This window comes from Cucumis sativus, chromosome 2 (genome assembly GCF_000004075.3).
Source record: "Cucumis sativus cultivar 9930 chromosome 2, Cucumber_9930_V3, whole genome shotgun sequence".
NCBI lineage: Eukaryota > Viridiplantae > Streptophyta > Magnoliopsida > Cucurbitales > Cucurbitaceae > Cucumis > Cucumis sativus.
The window spans coordinates 9,708,009-9,726,792 of record NC_026656.2 but is presented as its reverse complement, the minus strand read 5'-3'; the positions used below and the strand labels follow the sequence as shown (position 1 = coordinate 9,726,792).

Here is an 18,784-nt window from a genome sequence, read left to right as displayed (position 1 = left end):
ATTGTTGATTTCGTAACGTTGGATGGGAACCATGCACCCGATTAGACCAATATCTAATTTACTGTTAAAACAATATAACTATGGACTTCCATCCAGTTTCTATTTCCGTTATACCCAACACTATCCAATTATTTCAATTTTTGAATTAAACTATTGCCGTATATTAGAAAAATAAAAATTAAATATACATATTAAGAATGCCACGTTTACTGCACGTGGCCCAATTGCAAGGAATAGAAAAATTATGTTCGTTTCCTAATTCGTTCAAGACCTCTATAAAATACGTCAAACTTCTCCTAATTCATTTCTAATCCAATTCAAAAATTCCGACAATAAAAGAGAAAAGAACTTAAACCTACAAAATTCCTTCGAAAACTCAAAATAAATCTTCAACCGATCAAGAACAAGAAGCTAAAATGGCGCTCAGATCAATACATCAAATCGGCACTCTGTTTCCGGCGACGAATTGCAACGATCATTCATCTCACTCCAGAGTACCGACGAGTACGGCAGCGGTGAGGGCAGTCCCAACGGCGGCGATTTTGCGATCTAGGTTTTCGAATCGAGAAAGAGAAGAGGTAATGGTATCATCATTGGACAGAGTCGGACGGAGTTTCTCGTTGTCATGCAGTGCTTCGACTGCTGCGGTAGAGGAGGAGGAGAAAGGAGGGTATAGGAGTGGAGTGGGGGTGTTTGTGATGATGGCGTTGGACAGTGTGACAATGGGGAATAAGGTGAATCGGAGGAAGGCGATGGAGGTGAGTTTTCAGGCGATGAAAGGGGCGGGAGTGGAGGGAGTTATGGTGGATGTGTGGTGGGGATTGGTGGAGAAGGAAAGGCCCGGCGAGTATAATTTCGGCGGTTATGAAGATCTTTTGGGTATGGCGGCGAAATATGGGCTGAAAGTTCAGACCGTGATGTCGTTTCATCAATGTGGAGGGAACGTCGGCGATTCTTGCACGTAACTACTTTCTCATCCTTCTATATTATTGTTATTGTTTAGTTTAACAAATTGTGGATAGAGGTTGAAGATAGAGTTTTAATTGGTAATAAAAACTGTCTGAGCCACCCAAATTTTTGCTTGGATTATCTCAAAAATTTAAACTCTTATCTTCTAATTTGATTTTTAATTTTAAGGTAAATTATCAATTTAGTCTCCAACCAAGTGAAAAACGTAATGAGTTTTTGAAAACTTAAATTTCAATCACATGTATTTTTGAAATATTCAAAATTTTTAAAGTTCTTTTAGTTCACAGTATTTTTAAAGTCTAGAGACAAGTAGTTTTATGATTTATTAGATGTATTTTAAATTTTATATTTAAAGTGTAAACTAACATTTTTTTTTTTAATTATAACAATTTGAGCAAGTTTGAAATGGTATTCTAGTCATAACCTATTCCTGGATCTTTCTATTTTTGTACCATTCAATTCCGTCATGTAAGACAACAAATTAATTTATTACTAAAGAAAATATATTTTTTTAATATCTAATTTTTTCTTAAAGATAATTGATTGTTGAATTATAAGTTTGGTTTTTTTTTTCCTGTTTATTATAATATTGCAAGAACAAATAAGAACAAATATTGTGAGGGATTTTTAAAGTAGGATTAGAAAGTAAGATGTTTTAAGTTTTTTATTTTTTAGTTCAATTTAAATTGAAAGAGAGACTAAAAAGATTGATTTATTTTTTTAATAAAAAACTTCTAAATTTTAGTTAAATTACAGAATTAATCAAAATTGCACAAAACTATTAACATTATAAACAACCAAACCATACAAACAAATTAAAAGCATTTAACTGTATAATTTCATATCTATTTTTTAAAAACGAGAGTTTATAAGGATTTTCAAATATAAAACAAACAAAATATTTACTAGAGGTAGCAAAATTGAATCCAATAGAATTTTGAAATTTTTGTTTTTCAACCTTTACCGTTCGTCAGTATTTTACTAGTTATTAGTTATAAACATAAACATGATTTTATTTTGAGTAATGATTGTAAATGAAATGTACAGAATTCCATTACCGAAATGGGTGGTGGAAGAGATGGAGAAAGATCCGGACCTTGCCTACACGGATCAATGGGGAAGAAGGAACTTAGAATACTTATCTTTAGGATGCGATAATCTTCCTGTCTTAAAGGGGAGAACTCCAGTTCAATGCTACGCCGATTTCATGCGTGCCTTCAAACATAACTTCAATCATCTCCTGGGCAATACCATCGTTGTAAGTTCAATCTCTACCAAATCCCTACATTTAGCACTTTTATTATTGATTAGTCATTCCAAGCAATCTTCCTCTTTCATCTTTGTTGGGTGTACATGCTTATAATTTTTAGGTTCCAATCATATCCATTTTCCTTTAAACTGAGGGTTTGAGGTTTGTTTTAATGTACTGGGTCCACTCAGGATCTTTAATTTGAGTCAATATGATTATTAAAAAATCCACAATCAAACATGAATTGGAAAACGAAATAATCGACTTATAGATTTTCGTTTATGGGCAAATTAGAGGCACCTGGAGTTGGGGAGTTTGTGTCCGAAACTACTCTAAATTACAAGGTTAAAATTGTAAATAATGTAAATATGACAAATATAAATAAGATTTATTCCTCTTTGATAATAAATTCAAGTCATACCAATAGTCACCTTATTTGAGTTGATTTGATGACTACAAAAATGATTTTAACCATTTCAAAATCTCTCAACTCCTCCTATTCTAACCCAATTAATTGGAACAATGATAGTGATAGTTTTATGCAATATGCTCTGTTTCATAGAATTGTTTCTTTGGATATGTGGAAGTGATGTTGGTTTTTTGTTTTCTCTTTGTAATAAAGGAAATTCAAGTAGGGATGGGACCAGCTGGGGAGCTCCGTTATCCATCATATCCAGAACAAAATGGCACATGGAGATTCCCAGGCATTGGAGCCTTTCAATGTTTTGACAAAGTAATTCAATTTACTTTGTTTCATCTCACATTATTTATCCATTCAATTTCTAGCATCTCTAGATCCTAATCTGCATTATTTCCTTAATCTTGTATAGTACATGCTAAGTAGCTTAAAAGCTGCAGCCAATGTCGCTGGAAAACCCGAATGGGGCTCGACTGGCCCAACCGATGCGGGTCACTACAACAACTGGCCAGAGGACACCCAATTTTTCAAGAAAGAAGGTGGAGGTTGGAACTCCACTTATGGAGAATTCTTCCTCTCTTGGTACTCCCAAATCCTTCTTGATCATGGAGATGCAATACTTTCACACGCTTCTTCAATATTCAAACCTTCGAGTGTGAAGATCTCAGTGAAGATTGCAGGCATTCATTGGCATTATGGCACTCGGTCTCACGCCCCTGAGCTCACCGCAGGATACTACAACACACGGTACCGTGATGGTTACACACCAATCGCGCGAATGCTGGCTCGCCATGGTGCCATCTTCAACTTCACTTGTATTGAAATGCACGACCATGAGCAACCTCAAAATGCGCAATGTTCTCCTGAAAAGCTTGTAAGGCAAGTGAAGTTAGCAACTCAAAAGGCTCATGTCCCGCTTGCAGGGGAAAATGCATTGCCACGATACGACGAGTACGCGTATGAGCAAATCGTGAGGGCGTCGAGAGAGATGTGTGCATTCACATACTTGAGGATGAATACTCAGTTGTTTGAAGAAGAAAATTGGAGAAGGTTTGTGGGATTTGTACAGAAAATGAAAGAAGGGAAGAATGGGCATAGAAGTTGGGACGAAAAGAAGAAGCAACAAGTTGAAAAGCTTGTGCCCAATCTGCCAAGTGAGACTAATTTGTTTCAAAGAGCTTAGTTTTGTTAAGCTTAGGTTTTAGCTTTCCACATGGAAAAATTAGGCCACCTTTTTAAAACTCCACTCTATTTTATAAAAGAAATTGAGTACCACAACTTGTGGAATATGTGTAAATTATAGATGGAAGCAAGTAGGTTTATTGTTAAATAATGTGATTAAGGTTAAGCATATTAATTAGTATAGAATAGATGTCCAATATAAAGAAAAAATAATGGCAAATTTGCCTCATGTATAAAGCTATGTTTTTCAGATATATAGCACAACTTATAATTTATTTTGCTATTACTATCCCTCAAAAATCAATGATTTAGATATACATATATACACTACAAGAATAACATAAACGACACCTAACAGAAAATGCTATAATAGACATTTTATAGCTATTTCAAGAGTCACCAAGGTCTGAGATCCAATAACTAAAGGAAGAATTCTTTCATTCCTTCCAGGGCATCTTGGAGTAATGTATGTCCGAGGTCGAATAAAATAAAGGTAAAATTCTTTCATGTCAAGTTATCTTGGTGCCACTAAGGCCCGAGATCCAATAAGAGAATGACACATGTCTAGGGTTATATATATATGTTATATAATTGGATCGGTTTGGGTCAACCCGACCCTTAATTTCCCAACATGATAACCCGACTTTCTTTTTTTCTTCAATTTTCTAACCCAACTCAACCCTTACGGTTAGGTTGGGTACCTGGGTTGGTTAAGTTATCGATTTATTTTAACACTCCTACTTTTGAGTTCTTCGAATGCCCACGTAGCTACTTCATCCCAACGAAAAAGCGTTTTTCTTTTGTAGTAGTTTGGTAAGAGGCATTGTAATCGCACAATAGCTTCTAACGAAACATTTGCAATATCTAGTTAACCCCAAGAACCCTTTAATTAAGTTCAGACACATCATTTGACTTGGGCCAGTTGTCAATCGCTTTACTTTTTTCCCCATCGACTTCCACCATTTGGTTGATATCCAATGCCCTAGATTTTGTATCCTTGAATGCCCAAACACACACTTCTTTCGATTGGCAAATAATTGTTATCTCTCAATATATTGAATACAACTCCCAAATGCTTCTTTTGTGTTGTTGTGTCTACACTGTACACCAATATATCATAAAAAAAACTAGTACAAATTGACAAAGAAAAGGTCTAAAAATTATTTGATTCATTAAAGACTAAAAGGTGGTCGAAGAATTAGTTAATTTGAATGACATAACCAAGAATTCATTATGACCCCACGTGTACGAAAAACAATTTTCTCCATATCTTCTTCCCATATTCTAGAATGATGGTAACCCAAGTGGAGATCCAATTTTAAAAAGATTGCATTCCTATGAAGCTTGTTAAGCAACTCTTCAATCATCGGGATCGAGAATTTATCTATCGTCACTTGATTTAATTTTAAGCTAAGTAAGCCACACAGAAATGTCATCCCTTATCTTTTTTTAACTACAAAATTGGACTCGAGTGCAAACTTCTACTTGGTTGAATTACTCTTTGCTTGCAACATCTTTGTGACCAGTTTCTCGATTTCTTCCTTTTGGATATAACCACACTTGTAAGGTCTTACATTGATGGGCTTCTGCTCTTCCATGGTTAAAATGCAGTGATCCACTATCCTCTTCGGTGGCAACCTTTAGGTGAATTAAATATATCTTCATAACATTTTGGCAATGACTGGATCATGGGAAGATCTTTCTCATCCCATTTTCCTTCCCTTTCGCTATCATGGTTTATCCTTTCTTCAACCTCTATTTTATGAAATTTAATCATGAACCCTTGGTCTTCCTCATCCCATGTTTTTGTGATCTTTTTGAGATAGCACTCAATTGTAGTTAACGATTTGTCTCCTTTGAGAATAAGTCTTGTTCTCTTTCATAAATGCAATTAATTTTGAAGGCAAATGAACTCTCATGAATCCCTAGAACATAACCAAGGCATCCCCAATTTTACATCAAACTTTCCCAACTCATGGCTAGGAAGTCAACCTTAATTACAAAGCCTGGTAGTTTCACCTCTATTTTTTTTTGTAAATTTTGTGACCCTTTATCTCTTCCATCCTCTATAGTCACCTTGAATTTATATAGTACCTTCAGTCACCGGTAAGTTTAATTCGACCATGATCCTCTAGTATATGAAGTTATGAGTTTTCCCACTGTCAATCAATACTATTAGACTTTTTTCCTTGATATCTCCTTTTAGTATAAGCATTCCCTTATTTGGAAATCCCATAATAGTTTGAAGGGCAATTTTCGTATCCTCCGTGATCTCCATGATTTTTAAATCCATAGTTTCAAATTCAATAGTTTTGGCTTCATCTTCTTCATTCGTTTCCTCCTCTTCATTCATTATGAACAACATAAGTTCCTGATTCTCTCATACCTTGCACTGATGGTTGTAGGAGTAATTTTCGTTGCATCTAAGACAAAATCCCTTATCTAGCCTTGGCCGCAATTCACAATCAAACAATCTTTTCAATGATGGTTCCCTCTTTGTATGGTTTCCATGCACAGGAATAGAGATCTACCTAATATTCTTCTAAAAAATGTTCAGCCCACTCTTGTGTGTATTACGTTGCACATTGTTACTAATTTGGGCTTCTTTTTTGCTAGGTCTTTGGGCCCTTGGTCGATTTGAAGATTGTCAGTATTAACTCTAAAGTAACAACTGTAAGAAGGCGGAGTAGGATTATGCAAAAAATGTGCATTTCCAGTCGTGTGTTGCTATTCATGAATAATAAAATAATGTTGTGCCAGTTTTCCTCTCTATCGCCCAAGTATAAGCGAAGAGAGGTTACTTGGTAAGTTCATGGTCGAATACAGGAAATTTCAAGCTCCTACTTATCTAGTTGTGTTCAAAATCATGCGGTATAAACTGTGTAGTAAAATGTATGAACAATATATGAATAATTCTAGCTATTTACACTACGATGCTTGGCGGTGCAAGGTGAGCATGGTAGGGTGGCATGGCGAAAAGTGTTCTTCAACATAGGCAAGGCGAGAAAATGAAATGTAAATACTAGACAAGATGTCTAATGCTTCAGTACTTAAAGGAGATATAAGCAACTATTAACCACAAATTAAGACGAGTACCTCTCAATGTTATACCATACTTGTTCGCCTCTTGGGATGCAAATACACGGGTTAAATGATACGTTATATCTAATCATTTTGAATGTAGTGCTAGTAGCTACTCCTCAATTAAGGTATACACCTCTTAGTGCTTTTTACCACGCACATTGACCTCTCAATAATGTATGACAAAGATGAGCTTAGCGATAAGAATGCATTGTTTCATTTTCTTCGCAACTTGCTTAGCTAAAAGTGGCCTCACCTATTTGGTGATGACGACTTTAACTTTGTTCTTCTTTCAAATGAACATTGTTAAGATACTCAAACTTAAATGAACATAACTCTTACTATACTCAATATAACTTTCTAATTAACGAAGATCTCATTCAATGTTGTCTAACTATTCTATCATACATACATGAAATGGACAAGAAAGATGGGAGAGTGGAGGAAGAAATACATTGTTGTCATACATAATATTTTAGACCTTTCGGTCATAGCATCCTATTTATAAATCGTTACAATATAAAAGCACAAAAGTGGAAATACATTAGAGATGTAATGTCGCAGAGTTTGATCTCTCATTCTCTTTAACTCTGATTTATGCCTATATGCGAAGGGGATTAATGAAAATGGTGAATATCAATCTCTCTTTCTTTTGCTTTAAGCTCTCACCTAAAGCTCAAGATATGGAGAAAATGGAGAATGTAAAGAACCTGTTTTTTCGGCCAAATGTGCACACCCTAGGGGGGGGGGGGATATGTTTATATACTCAAAAATGCCGTCGACAAGCCGACACGTGTCATTAATGCTTCTGAAAAGTCGTAGTTAGGTTGTGCTGCCTACCTCAGTTATCCTTTTCTAACATTCCCGCCAACTTCTTTTGTTTGCTAGCGGCTTGATCGCCTAACACTTGTTTCCTCACGTTGTAGAGGTTGGCGGAATCTCCTCACACACCATGTCATCTTTGCTGAGTTTCATTCTTCTTTGCTTAATAATATGGGATAAGAGCACTAAAAGAGGATAAAATAGGTATGAAGTGCTAGTAGTTAAATCGCCTACTTATTCTTCCTATTTTCTTCTATTTTCATATGGCATGCCTTCATTATTTTACTTAAGAAGCTATAATAACTTGTATTTCTTCAAGTTATCAGCTCTCCATTCATTTAGAGCTAACTTTAGGGCCACGTTCTTGTCATTCACGAGTTACGCCTCCATAAATTCTACCAATGTTTTTGGATAACAACTAACCACTTCAACAGCTCTTGTCCTAACCCAATGACAACAACACTCTCTGTCATCTCCGACAATGGTGTGGAATAGTTCAAAAATTTCTTTAAATAATCTGGGTAAGTACCATCTTGCTTGATCCTGATAAGCCTTGCCCCCAAACTCCCTTCTCGGTCGGTTGGAAATGTTAAAAAATATGCTATTTCAAATCCTCCCATGAAACCACCTTCTTCCAATTATTACTCCACACCGGAACTAATTTACTCCATCTTACACGAAGTTGATCACAACCACCTTCACCTTTTCCTCTTTAGGTAAATCGATGATTTCATAATAGTGTTAAGCTCTATACACCTATGATTCCGGGTTCACCCCTATAAATATTGCCATCTCCAACTTTTTCTATTTACTTTTCTCGTTCAATCCTCCTCCAAGGTTATTCATAACTTCTACTTCCTCCATCTTTCCTTTCATCTTGTAATATGAGCCATCTGACGTACCCAATTCCTCTTTCCTTCTGTTTATGTTGTTTTCCTTCATCTCTTCCTTGAATCTCTCCATAATCACCTTTAGGGCCAAAATCATTTCCTTGATCCCCATCATCTCGTTATTCTCCATTTGATCTTCTAATTGTTTTTTGAGCCATAGATCGTGTTTTGTCTAGGATGGTGTGAATCTGATACCAATTTGTAAGGATTCTTCTACCTGAAACTCAGTAAAAAGTCAAATGGCAAACCAGAGGCAACATTATGCTATAATATATTCAATGAAATTCAAGGGTTCGCAAGATAAGCAAAAATATTCCAAAAAGAATAAGAAATAAAATATAATGGTAAGAATAACACCCAGCTCCTTCGAGAATATTGGAAACTTCTCCCTACAAGTTCTATGCAACTTTTACCGGAATAAAACCCACTTTTTTCAATCCCCAAACGTTCCTATTTTATACCCACATCAATTTGGGATCCTTAGGTCAATCACTCGTCGCCGTTAGCATTTTTGGTAGCAATTTTTTGTATCATTTCCTTCTTGCCCTTTCTTTTGTACATATGCAATATTGGAGACCTAACATATTTCGTTGATGCTTGTTATATCCTCCAGTTACGAGTCTACAACTAGGAAAGAAACTATTGTAATAACCTATTATATTTATAATGGAAGTTATTTTGAAGTCGTTCCATGGTTTTTCTCTTTTACTCTGAAGGATTCTTTTACGTAAATCTTACAATCGATCACTACTTTTCTTCCTTTATGCATAGGATTTATTTGACTTTACATGTATTGACGCATATTAAATATCCTAATAGGATCTTGCCAATAAACCGAAAGTATAAGCTAAACTTGCTTTTCTGACTTTACGCAAGGAACTTCACTGCAAGTACAATCACAAGGTTCTTGTTGAATATGTGCTGCTTGGCTGAGGTTAATTACAGGTATATTACAACTTCTATGTTTTAGACTTAATCATTGTTCAGACGGGAGTTGTAGTTGAAGATTTTGTCAAATTTTCCTTTACAATCATTTTTTATCTTTTGTTTTATTTTTAAAATAATAGGATCCTTGATCTTGTCCTAGGTATTCCATGCAAAATTGAGCTTATTACATTTAATCCACATTTTCGATCTCAATTTGCAACACTGTGATGGAACCCATAGATGGAAATAGTGCTTCTGTATTATTAATTGAAATAATAGAAAAAAACAATCTCCTGTTTCCCTCTCTCTCAAGGAATAACATAAAAGATTCTGAAACTCAAAACTTAAAAACGGACTCTCCCGCCCTTTTACAAACTTATTTATATTGCTACACTTCCCTTCACTCTCACGTGCCTCACCCACACGTGTTATTTCTTATTTCCTCTCCTACTGTACTGATATAATATTGGTGGTCTATCATTACTCTCCTTCTCCAAATTCACCTTGTCCTCAAGGTGAAAATCTGAAAAACGTTGTTTCAAATTCTCATATAACTCCCAAGTAGCCTCATGTTGTGAAAGACCCTTCCACTGCACCAACACATCCCAACTTCCCGCTTTATTTTTCACATATCCATAAACCTCTTTTGGGATATCTCTCCATTCATGATTTTCAGTTAAACGTGGGATATCATTCCTGTCCTCCTCGTGCTCTCCCATTACTTTCTTTAACTGAGATACATGAAATACCGGGTGTATGGTAGAATTTGCTGGTAGTTCCAGCTTGCAAGCTACTGAGCCAATTTTAGCTATCACTCTGTACGACCCAAAGAATTTAGGAGAGAGCTTTTTATTTCTTTTTCTTCTGACAGTCACTTGCTGATATGGTCTTATCTTCAACAATACCAAATCTCCAACTTGGTATTGAACTTCTCTTCTCTTCATATCTGCATACTTCTTCATTTTGTCCTGTGCAATTCTCAAATGTTCCCGTAAAGCTCCTAACACCACATCTCTTTCCTTCAACTGTTCATCTAATGTGGAGTTAGTGGTGTCTCTCTCCCCATAGTAATTAATCTGGATGTTTTAGATAACTCCATTCGACCTTTATACATCAACATGCCTTGTTTCATCGAATATTTACCATCCTCCAACTCTTCTGTCTCACTTAATTTATTCATAACATTCTTCAACTTCTCATCTTGCTCTACTTCTGCTTTGATATCGATCATCTTGAGAGCTGTTAACTGATTCAAATGTACTGTTGCTGGCACTCTAGATAATGCATCTACGACCTTGCTTTCCATTCCCGATTTATAAACCACTTCGAATGAGTATCCAAGAAGTTTGGATATCCATTTTTGATACTAAGGTTGTATCACCCTTTATTCCAACAGAAACTTTAAGGACCATTGATCAGTCTTGACTAGAAACTTCTTTCCCAATAAGTACGGACGCCATCTTTGCACCGCCATTACTACTGCCATTAACTCCCTTTCATATACAGGTTTCACCCTATCCCTTACTGCCAATGTATGGCTATAATATGCAATTGGACGTTGGTTCTGTACTAATACAACCCCAAATCCATATTCATAAGCATTGCTTTCTATTTCAAAAGACACATTAAAATCAGGCAGAGCCAATACCGGAAGCGTCATCATGGCTTGTTTCAGCCTATTGAACGCTTCTTGAACTTCTTTTGTCCACTTAAACCCTCCTATCTTCAATAATTGGGTCAAAGGAGCCGCAATTGTCTCATAATTCTGGACAAACTTGCGATAGTATTCAGTCAGCCCAAGAAATCCTCTTACTTCCCTCACGTTAGCAGGAACTGACTACTCCTTTATAGCTCTGATCTTTTCAGGATCCACCTCAACTCCATCTCCCGAAATAATATGTCCCAAGTAATCTACTCGAGACTGAGCAAAGCTGCATTTCTTCTTATTAGCATACAGTTCATTCTTCCTCAGTACTTCCAATATTGCTCTCAAATGATTCAAGTGATCTTTCAACCCCTTACTATAGATTAAGATATCATCAAAAAACACTAATACGAATTTTCGGAGGTATGGTCTGAATATAGTGTTCATCAACGATTGGAAAGTGGATGACGCATTGGTCAATCCAAACAACATTACCATAAACCCATAGTGACCCTCATGAGTTCTGAATGTTGTCTTGTCAATGTCATCTGTACACATCCTAATTTGATGGTACCCTGATTTAAGATCAATCTTCGTGAAAATTGTAGCTTCACTCAACTCATCAAACAACTCCTCAATCACTGGGATCAGAAACTTATTAGGTACAGTTACATTATTTAAAGCCTTGTAATCTACACAAAAGCGCCAGCTTCCATCTTTTTTTCTCACCAACAATACGGGACTGGAATAAGGGCTCGTACTCGGCCTTATTACTCCTGATGCCAGCATTTCCTCTACCAATCTCTCCATTTTTGTCTTCTGTTGATAAGCATATCGATAAGGTCGTACATTCACCCAATCGGTTCCCTTTTTAAGGTGAATTTGGTGCTCTATCACTCTTCGTGGAAGTAAAGTTTCGGGCCAATCAAAGACATCCTCGAAACTTTTCAATACCACTGTCACCGACTCTTCTAAAGTCAAAACTTCATCAAATGAATCCTCCTCTTCTAAAGACTCCCTCCTTTCCAACGCTCTACATTCCACTAAAAATCCCTGGTCATCTTCACCCCATGACTTCATAAGAGTTTTTAAACTAACTCTTGCCTTTGTTAGGCTTGGATCTCCCCTTATAACAACCTTCTCTCTGTGGTGTGTGAAAGTCAGAATTAAGTTCTTCCAATCTACTTCGGTTATACCAAGAGAGTATAACCATTGCATCCCCAATATTGCATCCACCCCTCCTAACTCCAAGGGCAAGAAGTCATCAACCACTCTCCATTTTCCCAACACCATCTCAATGGCTTCACAAACGCCCTTCCCTTTTATAGCAGTCCCAGAGCCTAATATGACTCCATAATTGGTAGTACTTTTCGTGTTTATCTTCAACTCCTCAAGTACGCTTTGTGAAATGAAGTTATGTGTGGCTCTGCAATCTATTAATACAATGATTTCCTTTCCTTGTAATTTTCCCTTCACCTTCATAGTTATCTGATTAGATAATCCTACTACCGAATTTATCGTCAACACCACCACATTTTACTTTTCCTGGACAACTTTGACCACATTCAATTCTTTCTGCTCTGTATCATCTTCTTCAATGATTTCATATTCCTCATTCTCCGCCATCACTACAAGCATACACAACTCTCTCTGTTCTTTAGTTTTACACTTATGATCGTGAGAATATTTCTCATTGCAACGAAAACATAGCCCCTTCTCTTTTTGCGATTGAAACTTGGCATCAGACAACCTTTTTGTTGGACCTGCTTTTCGTACTTCTTCACCAGACGTTCCTCTCAATGTGATCCTTCTCATCGGCCAGTTCCAATTTCCCTTATTATCTCCAGAATTCCCAATCGTACTAGCTTTGTTTCCACTTCCAGTATTACTCCATTTCTCTCCCAAATAGCTAGGGAGATTTGCTTCTCTTCTAATATCTTCTCTATTTTCTACTTTCTGCACGATTCTCATCATCTGTGATAACCCTGTAGGTTCGCAGAAATCCATCTCAACCTGTATTCATGGTTTCAATCCCGACATGAATGTCTCTTCTACCACTTTCTTGGGCGCGATTCTCATCATTTGTGATAACCCTGTAGGTTCGCAGAAATCCATCTCAGCCTTTATTCATGGTTTCAATCCCGACATGAATGTCTCTTCTACCACTTTCTCGGGCAGATCAGATAGGGGTGCTACCAATTTATCAAACAAATTCGGTATTCTTCCACCGTGGTTGTCTGTTGTATGCGCAGGAATCGCCCGTATAATGAGCCTTCCCTCGTTGATCGAAATCGGACTAACACTCTTTCCTTTAAATTTGTCCAATCAATAAATTTGTCTCGCTCTTCTTGAGACCGATACCAATTCAGCACGGGTCCTTCGAAGCTAATCTTTGCTACAGTCATTTTTTCGAAGTCAGTAAGCTTATGGATTTGAAAGTACCTTTCGGCGCGAAATAACCACGAATCCGGATCGTCTCCATTGAAGATTGGCATCTCCACTTTCTTGAAATTGTTGCGATCACAATTAGCATCTTCATTCATTTTCTTCTCCTCATTCTTTGGTTCATTTTCGCGAACAGAAGATCCTTCGCCTTCACCGTTACTCTTCATCAAAGTACTCCACATCGACAATTCGGTAATCTTTTCGTTCATCGTCGATCTCTCCTGGGCGACCGACTCCATGAATCACACCATCATTTGATTCTGCCTCTCTATTCCTTTCGCCAAATCGTTCAACGTCTTCTCTATCGCTGGTAATTTTCCGATCTCTTTCTTGATTCCTTGAATTTCTTGATCGTATACTTCCATTTTATCCTCCATTCTTGTCAGAATCACACTGCTCTGATACCAATTTGATGGAACCCGTACCAATTTGATGGAACCCGTAGATGGAAATAGTGCTTCTGTATTATTAATTGAAATAACAAAAAAAAAAAAACAATCTCATGTTTCCCTCTCTCTCAAGGAATAACAAAAAAGATTCTGAAACTCAAAACTTAAAAACTGACTCTCCCGCCCTTTTACAAATTTATATTGCTACCCTTCCCTTCACTCACACGTGCTATTTCTTATTTCCTCTCCTACTGTACTGATATAATATTGATGGTCTATCACACTGTTCAAGCTTCTATACTTTATGAGTACTAGATCTAGATCAATTCTAGATGGCAACAAAAATTGCATCCTTAATTCCTGCAACAAGGTACAAAAAAAAAGAGGAAAAACAAAGGAAGAAAAATCCAATTGCCATCATTCCATCGTCATGGCATAAAATGGTGTGCCTACTTCCAGACAATGATTCGGGGAAGTTAAATTTATCCCAGATTTCTTGTCATGCTTTTCAACTTGTACACTTATTTTTGGAATAAATTTTCTAATTGGTATTTAGAACCAATTGAACTGAATTTCAATTATACAGGGTAGTTGAACTTGACATTATGCAGTAACTGAAAACATAGATAGTTTTACAAGGTCTATACATTCATTAGAAACAATACTTGCTTTATGAACAAATTTAAAGGAGAAAGGATGAGGGGCGGATTTTAAGATCTCATGTACAGATCACACAAATAGTGAATAAAGTTAGATGATCCAGAACCAAGTCACAACAGAACCTAGAGCCAAACCAGTGACTAGGAACAAAACCATGACAACTCCTGCCGTTTCTGCATGCTGTATTTGGACAACCTTCGGAGCCAACATCATGAGAACACTTGTCAAATAGCCATTGGTGAGGCCCATCAAACAAGTCAGGAACGTCACTGGAATCTCAGTTCTAAATACTGGGGGACCATGAAGACATATGAAGAAGAGTGGAAAGAACAGGAGTCTCACGGCACATCCAACAATAGCAATTTTGGGGTTTTGAATAACATAAACTGCAGTGAGGGTCTTTCCAACAAGATCAAACACGTTGTAGCCAGTAATGAGGAGAATTGGGTACCAGTCTTTGAGAATGGAAGAATGAACATCCTCGGTAATGAATCCTGGAAATATTGACAACGTTACTAAATAGATGAGGACAATGCCAAACCCATACCACTTGACACTCTCTATTATTTCCCACAGTGTTGATCTCCATACCGCCCCAGTCAGAGGTCCTTTTTCCTCTTCTTCCATGTTCATAGCTTGTACCTTCAAGTCCTTGTAATACTTCACCACTGGTAGCTTTTCAACTATATTGTAGAATATTATACATATAACCATAACTACAATGGAAACCACAAAGTAAAGCCTTGCACTTTCTCTCAGACCGCTTGCATCTTGTGGGTATATTGATTTTGTTATAATCCTCAAAACTGAAACGAGGACCCCTGCAATCAAGTCAGTCAATGATTTAGTACAACCTCCATTGGTTAACTTAAACAAACAAACAAACAACTGGTCTATTCGGCCATAGCAATATTTCAAGCTACTTTAATAGCAAAAAGATGGTTCTTGTTTCCATAAAAAGAAATAATCCTTCTAGTTAAATATGAAATCAAGATCCTGCTAGGTTTTCCTTCACCTGCATAAGAAGGCTTAAAATGCAAGGTGATGATTTACAATAGACCTAAATTCTTGAGGATTTAATCTCATAGTCGTAAGGGTCAGCAAGACATGTAATTCAGTCTACTTGGATAGTGGATTATAGATAAAACATTTTCGTTTCCACAATAAGAACTAATCTTTTCGATTACATGTGAAATCAAGACCCATAAGAAGGCATGCAAAGCAACATGATAAATAAAAAATAGTTTGCTGCTACTAGTCTCTCTAAACCTAAACTCTTGAGCTGTTTATTTCTTAGTCGTGAATCACAAAGCATGGGTAAGCGAGCAGTGTGACTGAAGCTACTCTGATACAGAATAAACAAGGTTCTAACTTTGAATTTCCATAAAAGAATTAATCCTTCTGGATGAATACAAAATCAAACCCAATGAGAAAGAATGCAGTATTGCAACGCCAGGATTCTGGCAGACTTCTTTGATCCTTCTAAACCTAAACTCTTGATAGCTGTTTATCTTGTAGTTATGGTTCACAATAAAAGAGCAAGAAAAATATGTAATGATAGTCGATAAAATGTTCTCTTTTCGATGAAAAGAATTCCTCCCAAGCCCATGAGAAAGACACGTAATGCAAGGTGATGATTCAAACCAACTTCATTGTTTACAAGCCCCTCTAAACCTAAACCTGTATGCAATATATGTGATTCAAGTGACTTTGATAGCGGATCAAAGATTCATGTTTCATAAAAAGAACCAATCCTTCCAGCCACATATGAAATCAAGACCCATGAGAAGGCATACAACGGTAGGTGGTATTTCAAATAGATTCCCTTGTCTACTAACGTTTCTAAACCTCAACTCTTGAGAATTTCATCTTATAGTCATAGCTCATAAATCATAACAAAAAAGTAAACGAGATATGTAATTCAAAGAGTACAACAGAAAAATGCAACACAATCTCTATAACTTGCAAATATGCAAAAAGTGATCCATTCAATTTGCCTAAAGTTTCATACAGAGATCAGTTAAATCATAACTAAAGGATGAAGGAATAGAAAATTCATGAAGCTAGAGAGTCAAGTCAGCTACCAAATTCAATAAAAGACAAACAACAAGTAACATCTTACAATGAAAAAAAGAAATTAATACCAGAACCAGCGGTGCCAGCTAAAACAGCCTGGATGTATCTCTCCGGGAGCTCACCGGCAGAGCCAATCACCCCACCCTGCACAACGCCGTCAGCAGCACCACACAAAACCACGAATCCGATGGTCACATATAGCCCCTCGTACAACCCGACCCGACCATGAATGTAAACCACATCCATAATTGGAACCGCAAGCAACGTCAACACAAAAAGGACCAAACCCAGATTGATCCTGAAGTGTGCATCAGACTTGTGGGAATAAAAGACAATGAAGACAAGGCAAATGAAGGAAACCCCCATGTAAACAACAGCAAAAATGCGATCGACATTTGCATCAGGGTAGAGATAAGAGAAGTAGTCAATGGCGGTAACAAAAGCGTTCCATGGAAGGAGGTAACCAAAGCCCAAGGTAAAGTAGATTATGTAAGCAAAATGAAACGAATCCTTGGGAACCTTATTGGGTATAGGAGAGACGGTTGTAGTTGCCAGAAGAGAGATCGATTCGGAATCTCCGTCGACGAGACCCATCGGAGAACAAACAGTCGGGATCTAAGAAGGGGGTTGAGTGCGTTTTGAAACAAATTGACCAGATATTATAGTAGATAAGGTTAGTCGTAATGATTAATAAAGTGATCGGGTTGGGTTGACGGCTTATAAGAAATGTAGATCTGAATCATTAAAGAAAGAAAGAAAAAATCCTTTACGTGTACCCAACATTTGGTGTGTGGACTCAATTCACCGCCGGAAATGGAAATCGGCGCCGGGCGTAGGACACCTGCGGCTTGAAATATCAAATTTAAGTTTGGTTTCAGAGTTATAAAAAAAATCTAAAATAGACCAAGGAAGAGGAAGAGGAAGAAAAATGAAAATGAAAATGAAAATTATATATATTTTTAGTATTTAACCATTTCATTCATTCCTTTTTTAAGAAAATTTTTTTTCGTGATAAAGTAATGTCATAAGATTATTATTAACCTTTTTTTTCTTTTGTGCCATCCACTAATTTACAAACTTTTATTAGTAACATTGGAGTAGTTAATTTTTGTGATATGTTTCTTCACTTTTTAATTGGACCATAAGTTTTGATTGGATTACTAAAAGTGAATTTTCTATTAGTCATTTAAAATATTGATATTGTTTTACCATACACATCCTAAGATTCACATGATAGGTGCAAGAAATTAATCATTGTTACCTTTACTTTTATTTTTTTAGTTTTAAGAACATTGGGATGGGAGGGAGGGTTGATGAAGAAATTTTAATTCCATCACAAATTATCACATGAATTTATAAATTACTGATGAAATTATAAATTATCAAATTTTTGACAAATTAAAAGTTGATATGTTTTACAAATTGAAATTCAAGATAAAATTTGGTATATTTGTTGAATAATGTTTTTATCATCGTCATTTTATATTTATGTATGTATATGTATAAATTTGGTGTATATATGTATATTATTGGAGTATTTTCGAAAAATAGAACAAAGTGAAAAAAATATTTACATTATATAGAACAATTTCGAAAACGAAAAATACCCTCAGTCAACACTCAATTAATTGGTCACAGGCGCGTAATTCTTCGATCATAATATGCGATCTTGTAGTCAAATCTAAACGATTGTATAATCGTTTAGACTTGACTATATTTGGTAGACGATCATGTAAAATATAAAATATTTATATTCTTTTATATTTTTTATGCAATCGTTTATATTTGACTATATTTTGTATACAGTCGTTTAGATTTTGCTACATTTATTACACGATCATTTAGATTTGGCTATATTGTTTTACCAATATTCCAACGATTTTTTTTCTTTTTATATTTGGTGCACTATCTTGAACCAAATAACACTTTGAAACAAAATACAAGATTTATGATTGATTAAAAACAAAGATCATAATTTCAAAAAAATATATAAAAGAAAAATTGCAAATGAAGAGAAGAAAGAAGACGAAA

At 36.1% G+C, this 18,784-nt stretch overlaps 2 protein-coding genes across 2 annotated transcripts; one reads left to right on the top strand and one right to left on the bottom strand.

Moving 5' to 3' along the window:
* The first annotated feature begins 294 nt into the window (after positions 1–294).
* Positions 295–4,093, top strand: LOC101216744 (beta-amylase 1, chloroplastic). Its single transcript, XM_004147148.3, has 4 exons — positions 295–961; positions 2,017–2,227; positions 2,841–2,951; positions 3,049–4,093. Exons 1-4 carry the CDS (start codon positions 417–419, stop codon positions 3,817–3,819), a joined length of 1,638 nt encoding a protein of 545 aa, XP_004147196.1. The 5' UTR covers positions 295–416; the 3' UTR covers positions 3,820–4,093.
* A 10,448-nt stretch (positions 4,094–14,541) lies between these two features.
* LOC101211193 (equilibrative nucleotide transporter 1) lies at positions 14,542–17,670 on the bottom strand. Its single transcript, XM_004147127.3, has 2 exons — positions 16,822–17,670; positions 14,542–15,498 (listed from the first exon to the last, which is right to left on the bottom strand). Exons 1-2 carry the CDS (start codon positions 17,345–17,347, stop codon positions 14,768–14,770), a joined length of 1,257 nt encoding a protein of 418 aa, XP_004147175.1. The 5' UTR covers positions 17,348–17,670; the 3' UTR covers positions 14,542–14,767.
* Between the last annotated feature and the right edge of the window lie 1,114 nt (positions 17,671–18,784).

Coding starts and splice junctions, on each gene's coding strand:
- LOC101216744 (XM_004147148.3), top strand. CDS start 417: ATGGCGCTCAGATCAATACATCAAATCGGCACTCTGTTTCCGGCGACG. Junction 962..2,016: donor AACGTCGGCGATTCTTGCAC/GTAACTACTTTC, acceptor TGAAATGTACAG/AATTCCATTACCGAAATGGG. Junction 2,952..3,048: donor CCTTTCAATGTTTTGACAAA/GTAATTCAATTT, acceptor AATCTTGTATAG/TACATGCTAAGTAGCTTAAA.
- LOC101211193 (XM_004147127.3), bottom strand. CDS start 17,347: ATGGGTCTCGTCGACGGAGATTCCGAATCGATCTCTCTTCTGGCAACT. Junction 15,499..16,821: donor AGCTGGCACCGCTGGTTCTG/GTATTAATTTCT, acceptor ACTTGATTGCAG/GGGTCCTCGTTTCAGTTTTG.